The sequence below is a fragment of the Schistocerca piceifrons genome, chromosome 1 (assembly GCF_021461385.2).
Source record: "Schistocerca piceifrons isolate TAMUIC-IGC-003096 chromosome 1, iqSchPice1.1, whole genome shotgun sequence".
In the NCBI taxonomy this organism is placed as follows: Eukaryota; Metazoa; Arthropoda; class Insecta; order Orthoptera; family Acrididae; genus Schistocerca; species Schistocerca piceifrons.
In genome coordinates this window covers 19,759,090-19,779,470 of record NC_060138.1, presented here as the reverse complement: position 1 = coordinate 19,779,470, position 20,381 = coordinate 19,759,090, and the positions used below count along the sequence as shown (strand labels likewise).

The window sequence follows — 20,381 nt, the reverse complement described above, 5'->3', positions numbered from 1 at the left end:
GGAGGGTGGCGTCAGGAAGGGCATGCGGGGGGGAGGGGGGGGAACTGCCAAAACCAAAAAAATGATGTATACTTCTCAGGGGGGGGGGGGGGGGGGGAACTGCCAAAACCAAAACAATGATGTATACTTCTCAAAGTAAATGTTCTGGAGCAATAGTATTCCAATCAGATCTTGGGGGAAGACGTTTTGTGAAGAATGCAACAAAAGAAGCAATGAAGTGTAAAATCAGAGTCAGAACTTTAAACATTGGGACACTGAAGGGAAAGAGTCGAGAGGTTGTAGACATGGTGCAAAGAAGGAAGGTAAATATCCTGTGCTTACAAGAGACTAGATGGAAGGGTGAGAAAGCCAAACTATTGGCAGAAGGATACAAGTTGTTCTATAGCAGTGCAGACAAAGAGTCCAGAAATGGAGTAGGGATTATTGTGGATAAAGATCTAAAAGAGGAAGTCTGTAGAGTGGACAGAATCAATGACAGAATCATGAGCGTAAAATCATATAAAATATTAGAGGAGACGTCATCACAGTTCTAAGTGTGTATGCACCCCAGACAGGGTGTTCAGAGGAAATGAAGGATGAAGTCTGGAAAATCCTAGATGGAGTAACAATGGAAATACCAGACAATGAAAGGGTGATAATCGCGGGAGATTTAAATGGACATGTTGGTAAGAGGAGGAGTGGGGAAGATAGAATTCACGGTGGATGGAGCTACGGAGAAAGAAATGCAGCAGGGCACAAGATTGCAGAATACACTGTATCTTTTGACCTAATGATTGCCAATACCTACCTTCAATCGTACAGGAGCAGAGACCATAAAAGTCAGACAGACTACTTGTTGTCCAGAAGGAAACACATAAAGGAAATAAAGAATACCAAGGTTATTTACAGCGAACATGTGGCTGCGTAACACAAACTTGTAGTGGCCAATTGTGAAATGGTAGTGGAGAAAAGACATAAATGTATCACGCAAGGAGAACAAAGAAGAAAGTGGTGGAAACAGAAAGAAGAGGTGTTGCGAGAAAAATTCAAGGAAACAGTATTAAGAGAAGGAGTGGTGGAGTTATAATAGCAATCTAATTACAAAAGCTGGAAAAGAAGTGCTGGGTGTAACAACAGAAAAGGGACCACCAGAAGATAAGGAGGCATGGTGGTGGAATGAGGAGGTTCAGAAAGCGATACAAGCGAAGAAAGATGCATAAAAAACAATGGGACTTAACAGGAAGACAGGAGGATAGGGAAGCCTACAAGACAGCAAAAAAGATGGCAGAAAGAGCAGTGGCAAAAGCAAAGGCTGAGGCAATGGAAGAGGCATATGAAGGACTGGAAAGAAGACAGGACGGCAGGCAACTCCTGTGGATTGCTAAAGCAAGAGATACGGTGACTGAGGACATAACATCAATGAGGCAGATAAAGAATCGGGTGTAGTAGTATACGACCTTGAGAAAATCCTGAATAGGTGTACTTTGAAAGGCAATTGAATGAGGAAAATGTACGAGAGAAGTATGAGGATGGAGATATAAATGACAGAATGACCCAAAGTATCTGTAGGGAAGAAGTCGAGCACGCGATGAAGTAAATGAAAAATGGGAAGGCCCTAGGGGCAGACCAAATCCCAATATAAGTATGGAGAAGTCTGGGAGAACAGGGAACTGATATTCTCTGGGATCTAATGCAGACGATCTGGAAAGGAGAAAGAATGCTGCGTGCGTGGAGAAGAAAAATACTGGTTCCCATATATAAGGGGAAAGGGGATATCCCAAACCGTGACTATTATAGAGGGATAAAACTGATGTCCCAAACAATGAAGATCTGGGAAAGGATAACTGAGAAGTTGCATCTAGAAACTGAAGTATGCGAAGAACAGTTTGGAGTTATGCAAGGAAGAGGAACAACCAATGCAATATTTGCACTAAGGCACAGAGAAGTACAAGCTGAACTGCATATAGCATTTTCCGATCTTGAGAAGGCATGTGACAGAGTGCTGAGGCAAGAAGTATGGAGATGTCTTAGAAGTAAATGCCTGCCAGAAAAATATATCAGGGTGGTAGAAGACATGTTTGAAGATGCAATGACACAAGTCAGGAGCAGTGCAGGTGCAACAAAGGCATTTCCAGTGAGAGCAGGACTACATCAGGGATCGGCTCTCAGCCCATATCTCTTTGACCTTGTCATGGATGTGCTAGTCAAAGATGTGAGAAAGGAGGCACCTTTGAGCATGATGTTTGCCGATGATGATGTAATCTGTGAATCCACCCAGTAGGCACTTCAAGAGAAGCTTGACCAGTGGAGAAAAGCTCTAGAGGTAAGGGGAATGAGAATTAGCAGGATGAAAACAGAGTATATTTGTACAAAGGATGCCAAAGATCTATGTATTAACCTGCAAGGAGAACAACTGATGCTGGTCAATAAATTTAAATACCTGGGCTCTTACATGCAAAGTGATGGAGGACTGGAGGATACAACACAGGATAAACAGTGGATGGATGAACTGGAGGGAACTGAACTGAGTACTGTGTGATAAGAAGGTTAGCTGCAGAATGAAAGGAAAGCTTTACAAGTCTGTGGTGAGGCTACGATGCTGTGTAGCGCAGAAACTTGGCCCATTACAAAAACCCAAGAGAAAAAGATGGAAGTAGCAGAAATGAGAATGTTAAGGTGGATGAGAGGAGTGACAAGAAAGGATAGACTAAGGAACGAGTACATCAGGGGAACAGTGAAAGTGGGGCCCATAGCGAAGAAGATCCAAGAAAGTGGGCTAAGATGGTCTGGACATGTGATGTACAGAGAAGAGGGGAGTACTGCGTGGGAAGAAGAGTTGAAGACCTAGAAATCAAAGGATCAAGGAGAAGAGGAAAACTGAAACTGAGATGGAAAGACACGGTAGCAGGGGACCTAGGGGAGGAAGGGTGGCTCAGAGGAGAAGCACTGGATAGGCATCTATTGAAGAGAAGGATCCAGCAAAGCAACGCCGACCCCACATGATGTGGGAAAAGGATGAGATGATGATGATGATGATGATGATGATGATAGTCACTCTCACGAAACAAAGAAATCCCTTGACTAATCTATCTCTGCCTTTAGCTTTGGATTGATCAACATAGTTTCTTCAGGTTTCACAATACATCTCAGAACTGATTTTGTCACACTGAATCAGAAGTTACTTAAGCAAGCAACATCTCCTGCCTATCCCAGAACACAGAGCATATGATTTTTTGGGCTGAAATTGCTTATGTGAACTTCATTTTCTTTCGTCATGTTGAATACCAGCATTCTGTGCATTTATAATTTATTAATTAAGGTTTCCATCAGAGATGAATGCAATGTTTTTATTAGTGACTAATTTTGAACATTTTCATTCATTCTCAAACCATTACCTACATTAGAAGGCACCATGTTATTAACAAAATGTGAAATCCTAAATTTCAAACATTCTGTGTGCACTGATTAATGATGTGTAATCATTCTTTTATGGCGTACCTGCATTTGTAATAGTTCACTGTACATAATACACTTGTTTTTACATCATATCAAAATAACAAATGTTTTCTGACTGCGTTACAAGTGTCTTGGTACATTTAAAATTCAATTTGCATCTTTAGTTGTTCAGGCAAAAAAAATTTACAGGTGTCTTCAGTTATTTATTATGTGTTCAAATGCTCTGTCTCTCCAGAGGTCATAGTGTGATAACTAAATACATAGATACCACTTTGATAAATGTCTCAGACATTATTGCACTATTCCATAATTTACTGATATGTCATCAGGTAACTGCTTTACTCAAAGTTGATCAAATATTATTCACACTGTGAGACAAATTAGGTACAAGACATAGTAATAAAATTAGTGGGCTAATTAGTAATCTACATTATATCTACATGGCTACTCTGAAGTTCACATTAGTGTCTGGCAGACGGTTCATCAAACCACCTTCACATTATTTATCTATTATTCCACTCTCAAACAGCGTGTGGAAAAAATGAACAGCTGTATCTGTCTGCCTGGACTCTGATTTCCCTTATTTTATTATAAAGATCATTTCTCCCTAGTTAGAATGGTATCAACAAAATATTTTCTAAATCAAGGAGGAAGTTAGTGACTGAAATTTCCTGAGAAGATCCCACCGCAATAAAAATGTCTTTGTTTTAATGATTTCCATCCCAAATCCTAAAGTGTGTCCATGACACTCCTTCCCCTATTGGTCGATAATATAAAATATGCTGCCCTTCTTTGAACTTTCTGATGTACTCAGCTAATCCTATCTGGTAAGGATCCCACAATGTGCAGCAGCACTCCAAAAGACGGACAAGTGTAGTCTAGGCAGACTATTTAGTAGATCTTTTACTACTTCTATGTACTACCAACAACACACAGTCTTTTATTTGCCTTGTCTACAACATTTTTTATTTGTTCTTTCTGATTTACGTTGCTCGTAATTGTAATTCCTATGGATTTAGCTGAATTTACGACCTTTAGATATGATTGATTTATCACGTAACTGAAGTTTAATGGAAACCTATTAGCGCTCATTTGGATGACCTCAAACTTATCATTATTTAGGGTCAGTTGCCAATTTTCACACCATACAGATATCTTAATTAAATTGTTTTGCAATTCATTTCTATTTTTTGATGACTCTACTAGACAATAAACGACAGTACCATCTGCAAACAACCTAGTTCAGAGTGGTTGCTAAATCATTTAGATACATACAGAGCAGCAGAAGGCCTATTACACTACCCTGGAGAATGCCATAAATCAATTCTGATTTCCTTGATGACTTTCCGTCAGTTACTATGAACTGTGACCTCTTTGACAGGAAACCATTAATCCAGTCGCACAACTGAGATAATATTCCATAAGCAGGCAATTTATCAGATACAGTGTCAAAAGCCTTCTGGAAATCTAGATGTAGGAATAAATTTGAAATCCCTTGTCAATAGCACTCAACACTTTGTGTGAGTAAAGAGTTAGTTGTGTTTCACAAGAATGTTTTTTCCTTTTTTAAATGCATGTTGACTATGTGGCAATAGACCATTCTCCATTCTCTTCGAGGCAAATCATAATGATAATAATTTTAGATGAGGGGCACTCAACATCTCAACATCATGGTCATCAGTGTCCTGACAAAAAGTTGGCATGCCAATCTCACAAAAGGAGCGGGGAGCGGGAGAGGGGGGGGGGGGGGGGGGGGGGCTCATGCTCTCCCCATGAGCGGATCAGTTTATAATACATTAAAGTCTGTCTCCCTTCCCCATCAGTTTAAGAGTGAGGCCTGACAGTTCACAAAATTTCATCACTCTTGCAATGACAGAATCAGTATCGGCCAGGACGGTGGGCAGATCTCCGTAGAGATTGAGGACTGCTCAGATATTGGCCACGCTGGCAAAATATGCTGAACTAAAAGTGGCACAGTAGAATCCTCACAGAGCGGTGGATCCTCTCGCCAGAGGAGGAAGCTGTGTGTTAAAGGGCCATGTCTAATGCACAGCTCGGTAAGCAGAACCTTCCGACGGTGAGGCTGACACGAAATCCACCATACCTTTGTGGTCGATATGAGCAACCACTGTTTAGTTTATGTCACATTCAACCATTTAATCTCATACTGACACAAGATGCATCTGTCAGAAAATGATATGATATGGCATGCAACAAGATGGGAAAGTGATGGACACCACCATCCTCACATGCTTCCTAGGCAGCTTTGATGGCCGTGTCATTTTCCTGTATCCCAATGTGGCCAGGTACACAGCAAAAGCTCACGTCCTTACAACGGTGTTGGAGCTGCTGTAAGGATACGTGGATGAGCTGAATCATGTGGTCTACTGGATACATTTGGTGAAGGGCTTGTATTGCATTAAGCAACTCGGAACAGACAAGAAACCTCGTACAGTGATGTCTGTGAATCTCTCCAGTGCCACCATAATGCCATACAACTCAGCATCATAATTTGTAAATGGTTCCAGAATATGCACTTTGAATACCCTATCAGGGAAAACAGAGGAACAACTGAGGGCATTCTCTTTCTGGGATCTATCTGTATAAACTATGATAAAACTGTGGTATCCATTTAAAATGGAAGAAAACAAAGTTGAGAAATGCAATCTGGAATATAAGTTTTCTTCTATCATGCCAAGCTTAAAATCACTTTGAGCCTCTGACGACACCAAGGCAGCAACAAGCTGCATCTCTGGCTGTATATTCAGAGGCATGACAGATCCAGATCCTTGAGACAGTCAGTAGTATGTAACCCCAACGGCTCGGTCACATAGGGCCAATTACTGAACCACTGTTCAAAGTTGGGTTAGCTCACTGCACTAAATGTCAATGACTGAGATTACGCAATGACTTTGAGTGCCTGTCGAGCTAGAAAAATACATTGCCGATGCACCCGCCCATCTTTCCCCACTACTCTCTTTTTTCGCTCCTTTTTCCCCCCATCTCTCTGCCCCGTAACCTCCAGACGCTGTGCCTGTTGGCATTCTAGTCCTTGTACACTCTGCCACACAGCATTCATCTCTCTCTACCCGTACCCTACTATCCCCTCCCCTCCCCTGCCTCTCCAGATTCCTGCTTGCATCCCACTTTATAGTTGCATTCTGAACTGAGATATGCTAGAGGTGGCAGTAATGTGTGCACGAGGTGTGAAAGCTTGCGTGTATGAACAGTGTGTGTTTTTCTTTTGCTGATGACAGCTGTGGCCAAAACCTCTATGCAAGTGTCTTTTAACTGTGCCTGACTGCAGCTTAACATGTCTTCTTTAAGTAGCAATCTATGTTTTCCTACATTGTTGATATTCCTACCTGCAGTTTCCATTTGAAATTAGACTCAAGTGTTCTTTGAACCTTTCAGCAATTGTATCATTCCAGTTGGGAGGTCAGTAAAAGGATCAAATTATTATTTTATTTACAAATGTTATAGCGATATTCCTAGATCTATGTTCTTCCGGTGTTCAACCTGCAACCTTTGAGACTGAAGACAATGACACGTTAGGCACAGAACAAACTCAAACTCACTGTTTTACTAATAGGATAGTAAACCTAGTCAATATAGAATGTTCTAAAGAGGAAGGGCCTTTATTACAAAAAGGTATGAAATATATTCTCACTGTACATATAACAGAAAGTAACATAGCTAATATGACAGCTGACATAAAAACAGCATGCACACAAATGAAAATGACACATGTAGAAAAGCAGTCAAGGCTAACAAACTCATTATGAAAGAAACACAGAAGACAAACAGAAATTAAACACACAAGAATAATAAACTTATTGCCAGTGTTAATAGTAAATTTAAAGAAAACAATGCAATAACAGTAAGGGCAGACAAAGGTAGAGCTATAGTCATAGCTACAGAAAATCACTATACAGATTTTTGTAGACAATGAAATTGCAGAAGTTGACAGAGACTGACTGAAATTGTTTTATGCCTCCATCAAGAAAAATGTTAAAAGTATGCAATTTCTGTTAATTCCACATGAGAAAGACTAATTAACATGAATCCCACACTCCCTCCAGCCAATGCCTTCATAGAATTCTACAAAGAGAGCAAAAGTATGTACATGATTATTGATGGAAGAGAGGCTCCAATGACAGAACTGAAAAGGTTGTTGTGTAAAAAACTAGTGGGCTCACACAGATTTCCAATGAACTATAGTGTACCTAGTAGTGCAGTGACCTGCAAATCATTGACAGCATGCTACTAGCATCATTTGACACAGTAGACCTATATCCTAAAGCACAAATAGATGAAACTTTAAAAATAATAAGAAGAAATTTAACACACTATGGCACTGTGGGAAAGGACAAAATAATACAATTCCTCGAACTCCTGGAATTTAGCTTGAGTTTTAATTCCTTCGAATTCAGTGAGAAAGTGTACCAACAGAAGCATGATTTGGTGATGGGCAGCTGCCCCCCTGGGACATATTTATCAATAATATAGAGACAGCAGTGTTTCAGAATAGCTCACTCCTGACAAAGAAGATAGTTACTGTGTGCACAAACTTTATACAGATGATACATTCGTTGTAATAAAGGGAATGGGAAAGGGATCTTATTGACTTTTAACCAGCAGTATTGCAGTATTACACACACAATGTAAAATCCAAGATGGAATGTAACAACATTATGAAAAGGATAGTTGCTACTCACCATGTAGCGGAGATGCTGACTTGCACATAGTCACAACAAAAAGACTGTCACAAAACGAGCTTTTGTCAAACAAGGTCTTTGTCGAAAACAGACAAAACACACACACACACACACACACACACACAGTGACCCCAATCTCTGGCAGCTGAAGCCACATATAGAAGAAAAAATTATTACACTGAAATATTATGGCTGTACTATGGAAAAGTTAGTGCACACTTTCCTTAAGCAGTACAAAACAGCATTTGAACAGCAGGTCAATTAAGGTTTAAAGTAAAACATGAAAATGTAAAGAATGAAAAAAGTATTTAGCATCTGGTGTATTTGATGTGGAACATGCGATCGTTTCTATACAAGCCAAACTGCTCAGAATTTTATAAGTAGATACAAGAAAGACATCAGCCAAACAACAAGACTGCTTTTGGGCCATCATTTCTGAAGCACAAAACATACTGCATGTGACACTGAAAATACTATGAAAAATTTACACACAGCATCCACAGGAATGCATTTAGAGATATCCAAAGTGTGGGAAATATATAATGTGGAAGATAAAGGAGGCAGACAAACTGGTGAACAAACAGTCTGAATTTCGAATTTAAATATTAATGATTCACGATTCAGTAAATCAGTTAACTGGTGACATATCAGCAAATTGTGAAATAGTGGAACAACGTCTGAGACCTTTATTGATGCTGTATTTAGTTATAACATTATGATCTCTGGAGAGACAGAGTATATGAACACACAATAAACAACTGAAGATGACTGTCAAAATTTTATGCATAAACAACTAAAGATGCAAATTGAATTTTAAATGTACCAAGACAATTGTAGTACAATCAATCATCATTTGTTATTTCGATCCAATGTAAAAACAAATGTATTATGTACAGTGAAACATTACAAATGCAGGTACACCATAAATGAAAGATTACACTACTGTAATCAGTGCCCACAAAATGTTTGAAAATTTTGAATTTCACATCTTGTTAATAGCCTTGTGCCTTCTAATGTATGTAATGGTTTGAGACTGAATGAAAATGTTTGAAGCTAGTCACTAATAAAAATATTACATGCAACTCTGACAGAAACCTTAATTAATAAATTACGCATATACTGAGTTGTTGATCCTTATACCAATGCAATATAGGAATTACTTAAATCCCATGGGTTGTCGTTTCCATTCTGTCCACCGTATTTTGTGTTCAACAACAATTTAGCTTAGAAATTCATTACCTCTAGTACAGTATCACTCAAGGAAATTCAGAGCACTGGCCACTACACTGCTTTTGAGGTAGTTTCAGTATTCTGTAAATATTTCACAAATACCACTTCCTGGTACTTGAGGAATAGTAACATCTGTTTTTGTGTACCTTTGCGTCAAATAACTACACCGAGCAGTTAATGATGATAGAGGGTTGCCCTTTTGCGCTCCATCTTTAAGATTAGCACAGTCATCTTCAAGTCATCTAACCCATTTCTTTGCCATTCCCTTGCTCAGAGAAAACTCCATAAGTTCACAAACTTGCTGGTGAATTTTGCTGGCTTTCATGTCTTCTACACACAGAAAAGGCATCACTGTATATTTCATAATCAATAGGACTTTCAATTAATGAGAGCATTTTAAATAAGCACAAACAAATGTAAATACAAAGAAAAGATTCTCTTATGACGTTTGTGGGTAACCAACAGATGCAGGTACCTAGCACCAGCAGCAATATCTAGAGATGGCACTCACTTGAAAAAAGATGCCTACTACCTTATTTACCATTCTCAGAGTTGCAAAACAACAAAACCAAATTAGACACACGAGTATTTATACAAGATTTTCACCTTTGAACACTCCGTCTTGGTCAATTCCAGCCTCATCTAAGCCCTGTGCATTGATAAAACGTACTCTTATAACTCCTTTCAGTGCTTGTGATGGAAGCATAGCTAGCTGCCTGTATCCATCCTCAACAATTCGAGATCTGTGAAAAGTAAAATGATTCCCATATTAGTTAAATAAATTATCACATTTAGAAAATAAAGTACATCAAAACAAAATATTCATAAAACTATTGGGACACACCGAATTATGCCATCTTTTTGACCAACAACTGAACTGTCATCCATACGATCTTCTTATTTTCTTATTCTGTGGCTCTATAGGTTCATTCAATATCACTCATCTGTGCCAAATGGCTCATCCATCTAGATTTGGTCGATTTCTCACGACTGTACTTCCTCCACCTTCCTCTTTCACAGGTCGAACCATCTTTCCCTCAAAAGACATCTAACATACTATCTTTTGAGTTTAATGACCAAGTTTCCGAGGCATATGTAAGCACTGGTTTCATAAGTGTTTTGTAAACAGTTAATTTGGTAATACAAGTTCCCTGATGTAAACAGTTTTTAATGCAAAATAGGCTATGCTACTGTTATTAATGTCTATTTAATTTTGTAAGAGGTGTCATTCGAGTAGGTGGTGGTCGATTGCGGATATTTAAACTCCTTCACTCTCTCAAAGTGTAGCTGCCCAAAGTATTGAGGGTAACATGTTGTCCTTACATGCTTTCCCAGGAGGCATACACTGAGGTGACAGTGTCTACAGTGTGCTGAGGATACCAAATTTCAGGCATTATTTCTTACCGCAAACAACAGATTGCCAGATGGCCTTCACTTAACGACCACGAGTAGGGGCATTTGCGAAGAACTGTCAGCATTTTCAGACGAGCAATACTGCAGGAAGTAACTGCAGAAATCGACACGGGACATATCTGTTAGGACAGCGGAGCAAAATTTGCCATTAATGGGCTGTGGCAGCAGATGACCAACACGAGTGCCTTTACTAACAGCACGACACTGCTCGCAGTGCCTCTCCTGGGCTCATGACTGTATGGGTCGGACCCTAGATTATTGGAAAACTGTGGCTCGGTCACATAAGTCCCGATTTCAGTCGGTAAGAGATGACGGTAGGGTTCAAGTGTGGTGCAGACCCGTCTAAGCTGTGGACCCAAGTTGTTAACAAAGCACTGTGAAAGCTGGTGGTGGCTCCATTATGGTGTGGCCGTCTTCACATTCTCTGGTCCAACTGAACCAATCGTTGACTGGAAATGGTTATGTTTGGCTACTAGGAGACTTCATGTTCCCGAACAACAATGTGACTTTTATAGATGACAATGCCCCATGTCATTGAGCCACAACTGTTCGTGATTGGTTTGAAGAACATTCTGGACACTTCGAGGAAACGGTTTGGCCACCCGGACCACCCATCGTGAGTCCCACTGAACATTTATGGGACAATATCGAGAGATTGTTTGTGCACAAAATCTGGCACCGGCAACACTTTTGCGATTATGGATGGCTGTACAGGCAGCACGCCTCAATATTTCTGCAGGGGACTTCCGACAGCTTGTCAAGTCCCTGCCACATCGAGCTGCTGCTGCACTGTGTCAGGCAAAAGGAGTTCTGCCGCAGAATTAGGAGGTATCCGTCACTTTGTACACCTCACTGTATATATTTTGTTTCGTGCTGGTCGATATTCAATAATGTACTCGTACTGGCATCTTCGAGTGCGATGAGTGTCTCCTACACTGCACCTAAAACAAAATTCACATACAAACCCAACCATCGTTCCATAAAATTTCGATAGAACTTTTGGATGTTTGTAACTTCTTGTCACTATATTTTGGCCCAGGGTCTTCTGGCCATCTCATTTGAAAAGCATCGTTCAATATGCCTTAGACAAACGTGTTTTGAGTAAGGTCTTAAGGGATATGAAAGATCCACTGTGGTTTAATAGTACGTTAGGAACATGCTACGTAAACAAAGAGAGCTTCATCTCAGATTCCAGAGAAATTCACATCCCTTAAGACCTTACTCGAAACATGTTCGTCTGAGGCATATTGAACAATGCTTTTCAAGTGAGATGGCCAGAAGATTCTGTGCCGAAATATTGTGGCAGGAAGCTACAAACATCTGGCAGTTCTCCCGAAATTTTACGGAACAGTATATACACCGCGAAAGTTTTAAATCTCACAAACCCAACCATTGTTTTTAGCATATGATGGTAAGTAACCTGCCTCTTTGGTCAGCAGTCATCTTGCACTACGGGAATACTTAAAAGTTGATTAAATAACAGTTGACAGTATTCATTTACACACTTTCACTATTAAGAATGATCTTTGTTGTTACTGTGTTAATTAAGTTTAATTTAATGATGTCTTATATTGCTTTAACACATCAACATTATAGAACCCTTTACTTAACCGATTTCTGCACTGACCGAGAAAACTGCTTTGAGATGTGATACATTTAAAACTTTGTTAGGACTGCTATATCGAGGGAAAAACTTGTGTGTTTCTTTCTTCAAATTTGAGCTAAGGTGTACTTCCTTAATTAGTATCAAGTCATCCACATCAAAGTTAAGTGTCATAGCTTTTTCATTACATTTACGTAGCTGTTTATCTGCTGTTCACTGTAAATTTTATTTTACAACATTGTCTACGTTGTCGCCATGTACGTTATCATTATTGTGTGGCCATTTAAACAATTTCAACAGGGGGTCGCCTATGAATTTACCCTGCAGTATTTCAATGGGAGATAAACCTGTAGACACGTGTGGAAGTTCACTAAGTACTACCTTGAACTCTGGTATTTTCTGTGCCCAATTGTACGTTTGTTTGAACAATATGTCAATGTGTCCTACATAACCTACTGATTCCTTTCATGATACATTCAGAAGGGTTGCTTTGTGAGTGGTATTCTGAGATAGCAATGCGTCTAACACTTTTCCATGCTAAAAGCTCTTCAAAGGCTTTACTCACAAACTGTGGGCCATTGTCTGTCAACAATCTCTGTGGCTTTCCTATATCTGAGAAATATTTCCACAGACATCTAATCACTCTCTCTGTGTTGGCATGGTTGATAGGATAGAGTTTAACATAATTGTACCAACACTCAACTAGTACAACTGGCAGTTGGCAAGAAGGCAGCTAGGAAGAGGAGGTATTCATACAGTTTTACTTTGCGTATATGCAATAGATTTGACCAACTGTCAGAGTTGAGTGGAGAGGAGCCTCATGTAGCAGTAGATGTAAGGAACATGCAGCAGTCCTCAGCAATTAGGAGGCCTAGGTTAGTTGCAAAGTCTAGCAGAAAGAAGAAGGTTCTATTGCTAGGTAGTTCTCACGGTAGAGGTGTGGGCCAGCAATTGCAGGAAGTGTTGGGGAGTGAGTACCAGGTCACCAGCATTGTGGAGCCTAGTGCAGGGTTGGCTCAAGTGACTGACAGCATAAGGGAGTTATGCAGGAATTTTACTAAGAAGGGTCAGGTAGTGATAGTGGGTGGAGCAGGGAACAGTGTCGATAGGGACGGGGAATATGATGTGAGTGGTGACTTAGTTAAGATAGCTACTCAAACTGGTGGCAGTAATGTGCATTTCATGCAAGTGTTTCAGTGTCATGATCGGCCTCACCTTGATGTGGCTGTTGGGTGCGTTATCATGGGGCTGGGGAGGTCGCTGATGGCAGAGGGCATCGGTAACATCTCAGTGGTGCCAGTTGGGTCTATCAGTAGATCAGATTTCATTAGGCGAGGCCTGCACCTCAATAGGTATGAGAGGGGAGGCTGGCTAAGCTTAATCGTGACAGTGTAATGGGTGGTGGTGGTGGTGGTGGTGGTGGTGGTGGTGGTGGGGTCACTGACGGAAAAATTCCTGTAGTAGTTAGTGTTAGAGCTGCAACTTTTTTAGACTGAAGTCAGCTGATAGGTATACATAGTTAAAGGAAGTCCCTGTAACTAAGGGCTCACCTTCTGAGGATGCAATGTTTCCAAGTAGAGAAGGATTTAGCATATTTCATCAAAATATAAGAGGTATTAAAAATAAAGTTAGTGAACTGCTTATAGATTTTGTCTCTGAAATTATTGGTATATCAGAGCACAACTTAAATTTAATCTGCCAGGAAGTTTCATATCAGCGCACACTCCACTGCAGAGTGAAAATCTCATTCTGGAAACATCCCCCAGGCTGTGGCTAAACCATGTCTTCGCAATATCCTTTCTTCCAGGAGTGCTACTGCTGCAAGGTTCACAAAAGAGCTTTTGCAAAGTTTGGAAGATAGGATATGAGGTACTGCCAGAACTGAAGCTGTGTGGATGGGTCGTGAGTCGTGCTTGGATAGCTCAGTTGGTACAGCAATCACCCGCGAAAGGCAAAGGTCCCGAGTTCGAGTCTCAGTCCAGCACACAGTTTTAATGTGCCACGGAGTATCATATCACCACTTAATTTGACAACGCAGAGGCTTCTTTTACCAGGATACAGATTAACTGGCTGTTTCTCAAGGAGTTCCTTCTGAGGTGGGGGAGTGGCTATGTATGTATAAAACAGTATTCCATTTGAGCCCATGTGTACCACGACACTGCACTGAGCAGACATCTGAATGTTGTGCAGGGGCAGTTGAATTTAGTGAAACTAAACTTCTAATTGTTGTTGTTTATAGGTCCCCTAACTCCGGCTTCATAGCATTTCTACCCAAGCTAGAGAGGGTTCTTGAGTCCCCTTCCAGGAAGTACCAGAAATTAGTCATATGTGGCGACTTCAATATTAATTTTGTATATGATGGTGCAAGTAAAAGGATGTTGGTAGATCTCCTAAATTCATATGATCTGATGCAGATTGTGTTCTTTCCAACTAGGGTGCAGGGGAACAGCAGCACAGCCATAGACAATATTTTTATTCATTCTTCATTACTAGATGGGCATTCTGTTAGTAAAAGCAAGAATGGCCTTTCAGTAAAAGCAAGAATGGCCTTCCAGACTATGATGCACAAATTTTAACACTAAAAGGCTTTTGCATTCAAACCGTTGTCATATTTAAGTACAAACTATGTAGGAAAGTTAATTCAAGATCAATAGAGAGTTTTTTAAAACTTGTCAAGGAACAAGAGTGGCAGGATGTTTATAGTTCCGATAAAATAGATGATAAATACAATGCTTTCCTTAACACATTTCTCATGCTCTTTGAGAGTTGCTTTCCATTAGAACATTCTAAACGGAGTACTAGCCATAATAGGCAGCCCAGGTGGTTGACTAGTGGGATAAGGATATCATGTAGAACAAAGCGGGAATTATATCAAAATATTAGAAGCAATCACAACCAAGCTACAGTAGCCCATTACAAACAGTATTGTAAGGTACTTAAAAACGCCATTAGGAAGGCAAAGAGTATGTGGAATGCAAATAGAATAGCTAATTCACAGGATAAAATTAAAACCATATGGTCAGTTTTCAAGGAAGTGTCTGGTCAGCAACACAAGGTCAACGATATAAAGTCCGTTCGTAGTAAAAATATTTCTGTTACTGATAAATCACATATATGTACAGTATTTAACAATCATTTCCTGAGCACTGTTGGTGAATTAAATAAAAATTTAGTTTCTACAGGGAATTGTATAACTCTCTTGGAAAATGCATTTCTGAGACTGAAGTCAGAAATACTTCTCTGTGATACAGGCAAGAGGGAGATTGAGTCATTAATTAAATCACTGAAGACTAAGGATTCTCATGGTTATGATGGAGTGTCTAGCAGAATATTAAAGTACTGTGCTGTACATGTTAGCCCTGTATTTAGCGATATTTGTAATTTTTTCTATAGGATGGTCAGTTTCCTGAGCGATTAAGGTACTCAGTAGTAAAGCCACTTTATAAAAATGGAGAAAGCGATAATGTAGATACTTTTAGACCTATTTCTATGCCATCAGTGTTTGAAAAAGTTATTGAAGAGGCTGTGTATGTAAGGATAATTGATCATTTCATATCACATGATTTGCTATCAAATGTACAGTTTAACAACTGAAAATGCTATATTCTCTTTTCTCTGTGAGGTACTGGATGGGCTAAACAAAAGGTTCCAAACGCTTGGCATATTTTTTGATTTAACTAAGGCATTTGATTGTGTTGATCACAAAATATTGCTTCAGAAGTTGGATCATTATGGAATACAGGGAGTAGCTCACAATTGGTTCACCTCTTACTTCAGCAACAGACAGCAAAAGGCCATTATTCACAATGTTGATAATGACTGTGATGTGGGGTCTGAGTGGGGTACTGTCAAGTGGGGGGTGCCCCAGGGATCAGTGTTGGGGTCACTCCTGTTCCTTATTTATATAAATGAGATGCCCTCTAGTATTATGGGTAACTCTAAAATATTTCTGTTTGCTGATGGTAGTAAACGATGTGTGTGCAACATTGGCTCAGTTTCAAATAGTGCAGTACCTGACCTAAGTTCATGGCTTGTAGAAAATTAACACTAAATCACAGTAAGACTCAGTTTTTTCAGTTTCTAACCCACAATTCAACAAAACCTGACATTTTAATTTCACATTATGGGCATATGATAAGTGAAACTGAACAGTTCAAATTTCTAGGTGTTCAGATAGATGGTAAGCTGTCGTGGAAAGACCACGTTCAGGATCTTGTTCAAAGACTTAATGCTGCCATTTTTAGTATTCGAACGGTATCAGAAGTGAGTGATTGTTCGACACTAAAATTAGTCTACTTTGCTTATTTTCATTCACTTATGTCATTTAGTATTATATTTGGGGGTAACACTTCCCATTCTAAAAGGATATTTCTGGCTCAGAAACGGTCGGTTCGGGCAATAAGTGGTGTAAGTTCACCAACCTCTTGTCGACCCCTGTTCACGAGTATTTTGGGTATTTTGACATTGGCCTCTCAATATAAATATTCCTTACTGTCATTTCTTGTTAACAATATTAGCTTATTCCCAAGAATAAGCAGCTTTCACTCAGTTAATACTTGACAGGAATCAAACCTGCATTTGGATCGGACTTCCTTAACTCTTGCGCAAAAAGGAGTGTAGTATACTGCTGCATCCATTTTCAATAAGCTACCACTCGAATTCAAAAATCTTAGCAGTAACCCATGCGCTTTCAAATCGAAACTGAAGAGTTTCCTCATGGGTCACTCCTGCTATTCTGCCAAGGAGGTCCTTGAAAAATTAAGCTGATTCATATTGTATTGTTGATTGTGTTTACTTAAACTTATGGATTGACTTTTTTTGGGTTCATAAACATTTATTTTTATCTGTTATTTCTTATGTACTGAAACGTTGCATGACCTTGGGGATTTGCTCCTCAATTTGGTCCTATGCAACTTGATGTGTAAATAAATAAATAAATATATGTTACCACCCTCTACTCAGTAATTGGGCAAGAAACCAGCAATCTTTAGTTATTATTGAGTATGACTTAAACATTATCGCTTGATTGTTGTCTTTCATCTTTTGGCAAGTTTCACTTGTATGTAGTACAGACAGTCCTTTTTTAATTAAGTTCTTAAAGTAGTAAAATTTTACCATATGCTGAGCATTTTCATACCCCAAAGTATCCATGCCCTTGATGGATAAACGTAATAAATCAAATTCTACAGATTTCGGTATACGCAGTCTCCATTTAAGTCCAATTTTCTTTATTCTTCAAAACTAAACGTGATTTACCATAATCCATTCTACCATACTGTTATGAATTGTCCGTCCTTGGTCTATGGTTTTCCACTTATCCCCAAAATACGGATCATCAGTAACGTCCTTCTTTATTCTTAAGGCTAGATTTCTTACTTCATTATTGGTATCACTTAATGATAAAAAATTAATGTTGAAGGTAACTCCAGAACCTTCCGTTCTTACCAAACCAGTCATGCCCAATGGTAAGAGTGATAATACGCCAGGAACTACATCTTGCAAACCCTTTATATAGTTAATATCAATTTCACATAACTGCAAAAATATTACCTAATGCATTCCACTATGTAATAGTCAACTTTCTATAAGGAATGCTAGTGCTTGGTGATCTGTATACACTATTATTTTAGATCCCCACATTAGATTTTGTATATTTTTTCATACTCCACACTAGAGCAAGTAATTCTTTTTCTGTTGCTGTGTAGTTCAGCTAATGTTTAGTTAGAGCTCGGCTCACAAAAGCTAGTGTATTATGTTATGTTCTCCCATGCTAATTAATATCTGACTCTCCCTGAAACAATTCACACACTATTCCATACTCTGAGGCGCCAGTACTTAATAGGTTAGTGTCCATCTACAGATGTTTTAAAATGGGTGACTCTGCTAGAGCTACTTTAATCTCATTTAAGACATTAGACGCTTCATCACCCCCAACCCATTTAGTTTCTTTCTTCAGTAAGTTTAATAACTTAGGATTATTCATAGATTGACAACGAATATATTTCATAGAATCCTGCTAGCCCCAGAAATGCTTTCAATTGTTTCGCACTTTCAATTTCTGCACATTATTTTATAACTCTTATCTTGTCTGGATTTGCTTTTATTCCACTTGCGCCTACCAAGTGACCAAGAAACTTAAGTTCTTTTCTCCCAAAAACTGACTTTGACAGTCTTATAGTGATTTCTTTAATGCAAAACCTTTCTAATATTCTAACTAGTAAATCACAAAGTTCTCCCAATGTCTTGGACACTACAAGTATGTCACCTACACAGATTATTAGTTCTGTCAATAAATCCTTACCATCCAAGGCTCCTGTGAATATCACGACTGAGGAACTTAATACAAAGTGTAATACTTTAATTGGTATGACTTACCCTCATACAAAAAAGCAATAAATTTCTCTAAAGTCTCATCAAGTCTAATGTGCCAGAACCCAGTCACGACATACATCAAGCTAAAATACTTTGCTTCCTCAAACTTCATCAATATTTCATCTATACTGACCGGTTGATCTCTTTCAGGTTCTAAATAATTATTTACAGTATGTGCGTCCAACACTAGATGTACTCCCCCCATTGCTTCATGGACTACTAATAATGGGTTATTGAATACAGTAGAGCTGGTCTTATACTCAAAGATCCCGGACAGGGTTTAGAGAAGGTGATTCATCTTTGATCTTAAAACTACATATGTAGTTACCAAGTACTCCAGGTTTATCCAAGAAAACTGTACTATACTTCATCAATATATGGCACAGATAATTTTTCTGTCTCAGTTGACAGATAAGATTCATAAGCTTTCGTCCTAATTAGTTCTTGCAGTGAATGTTGTGTACACACAAAATCCATCATGGTGCTCGCTGCTACATGGTGGATGTTATATGTTTTCATATTACCAGTAATCTTCCCACTAAATGGTACTACAAATACCTGGTCTTGATAGGTACATGTTAATATCTATACCCAGAAATCCAGCACTAGTTTAAATCTTATCAGCCAATCAATACCTAGGACAAACTGCAAATTTACACTCGGCACTACTAAGAATGTCTGCATAAATGTAAAATTGTTTAATGCTGTTGGTAACCGCACTTCATGCTTAATTTGTCTTGCTTTGCTTCCAGTTATTCCTACTACATATACTGCAACATACGGATGTACTGGATAACATTCTTATATTTTAATACTTCAAACAAGAACTCTGACAACAGAAATTTCACTCTCCAAATCTATCTACACACTCACTTCCTGATTGTCAATCATTCCCGAAACCATTAGTTTGCTAAATTCGATAGCTGTTACATTGTCTTCTTCTACATCTACATCTACATTTATACTCCGCAAGCCACCCAACGGTGTGTGGCGGAGGGCACTTTACGTGCCACTGTCATTACCTCCCTTTCCTGTTCCAGTCGCGTATGGTTCGCGGGAAGAACAACTGTCTGAAAGCCTCCATGCGCGCTCTAATCTCTCTAATTTTACATTCATGATCTCCTCGGGAGGTATAAGTAGGGGGAAACAATATATTCGATACCACATCCAGAAACGCACCCTCTCGAAACCTGGCGAGCAAGCTACACCGCGATGCAGAGCGCCTCTCTTGCAGAGTCTGCCACTTGAGTTTGCTAAACATCTCCGTAACGCTATCACGGTTACCAAATAACCCTGTGACGAGACGCGCCGCTCTTCTTTGGATCTTCTCTATCTCCTCCGTCAACCCGATCTGGTACGGATCCCACACTGATGAGCAATACTCAAGTATAGGTCGAACGAGTGTTTTGTAAGCCACCTCCTTTGTTGATGGACTACATTTTCTAAGGACTCACCCAATGAATCTTAACCTGGTACCCACCTTACCAACAATTAATTTTATATGATCGTTCCACTTCAAATCGTTCCGCACGCATACACCCAGATATTTTACAGAAGTAACTGCTACCAGTGTTTGTTCCGCTATCATATAATCATACAATAAAGGATCC

General features: G+C 39.3%; 1 protein-coding gene across 2 annotated transcripts in view; it reads right to left on the bottom strand.

Annotated features, from left to right (window-relative positions):
- The window catches only part of LOC124794779 (ubiquitin-protein ligase E3B), a 283,854-nt gene that overhangs the window by 121,004 nt on the left and 142,469 nt on the right, over positions 1-20,381 (bottom strand). For both annotated transcript variants that reach the window (XM_047258416.1, XM_047258425.1), the window contains exon 11: positions 9,990-10,126. In XM_047258416.1, coding sequence (XP_047114372.1) covers positions 9,990-10,126 — 137 coding nt within the window. The remainder of the gene's footprint in view (positions 1-9,989; positions 10,127-20,381) is intronic.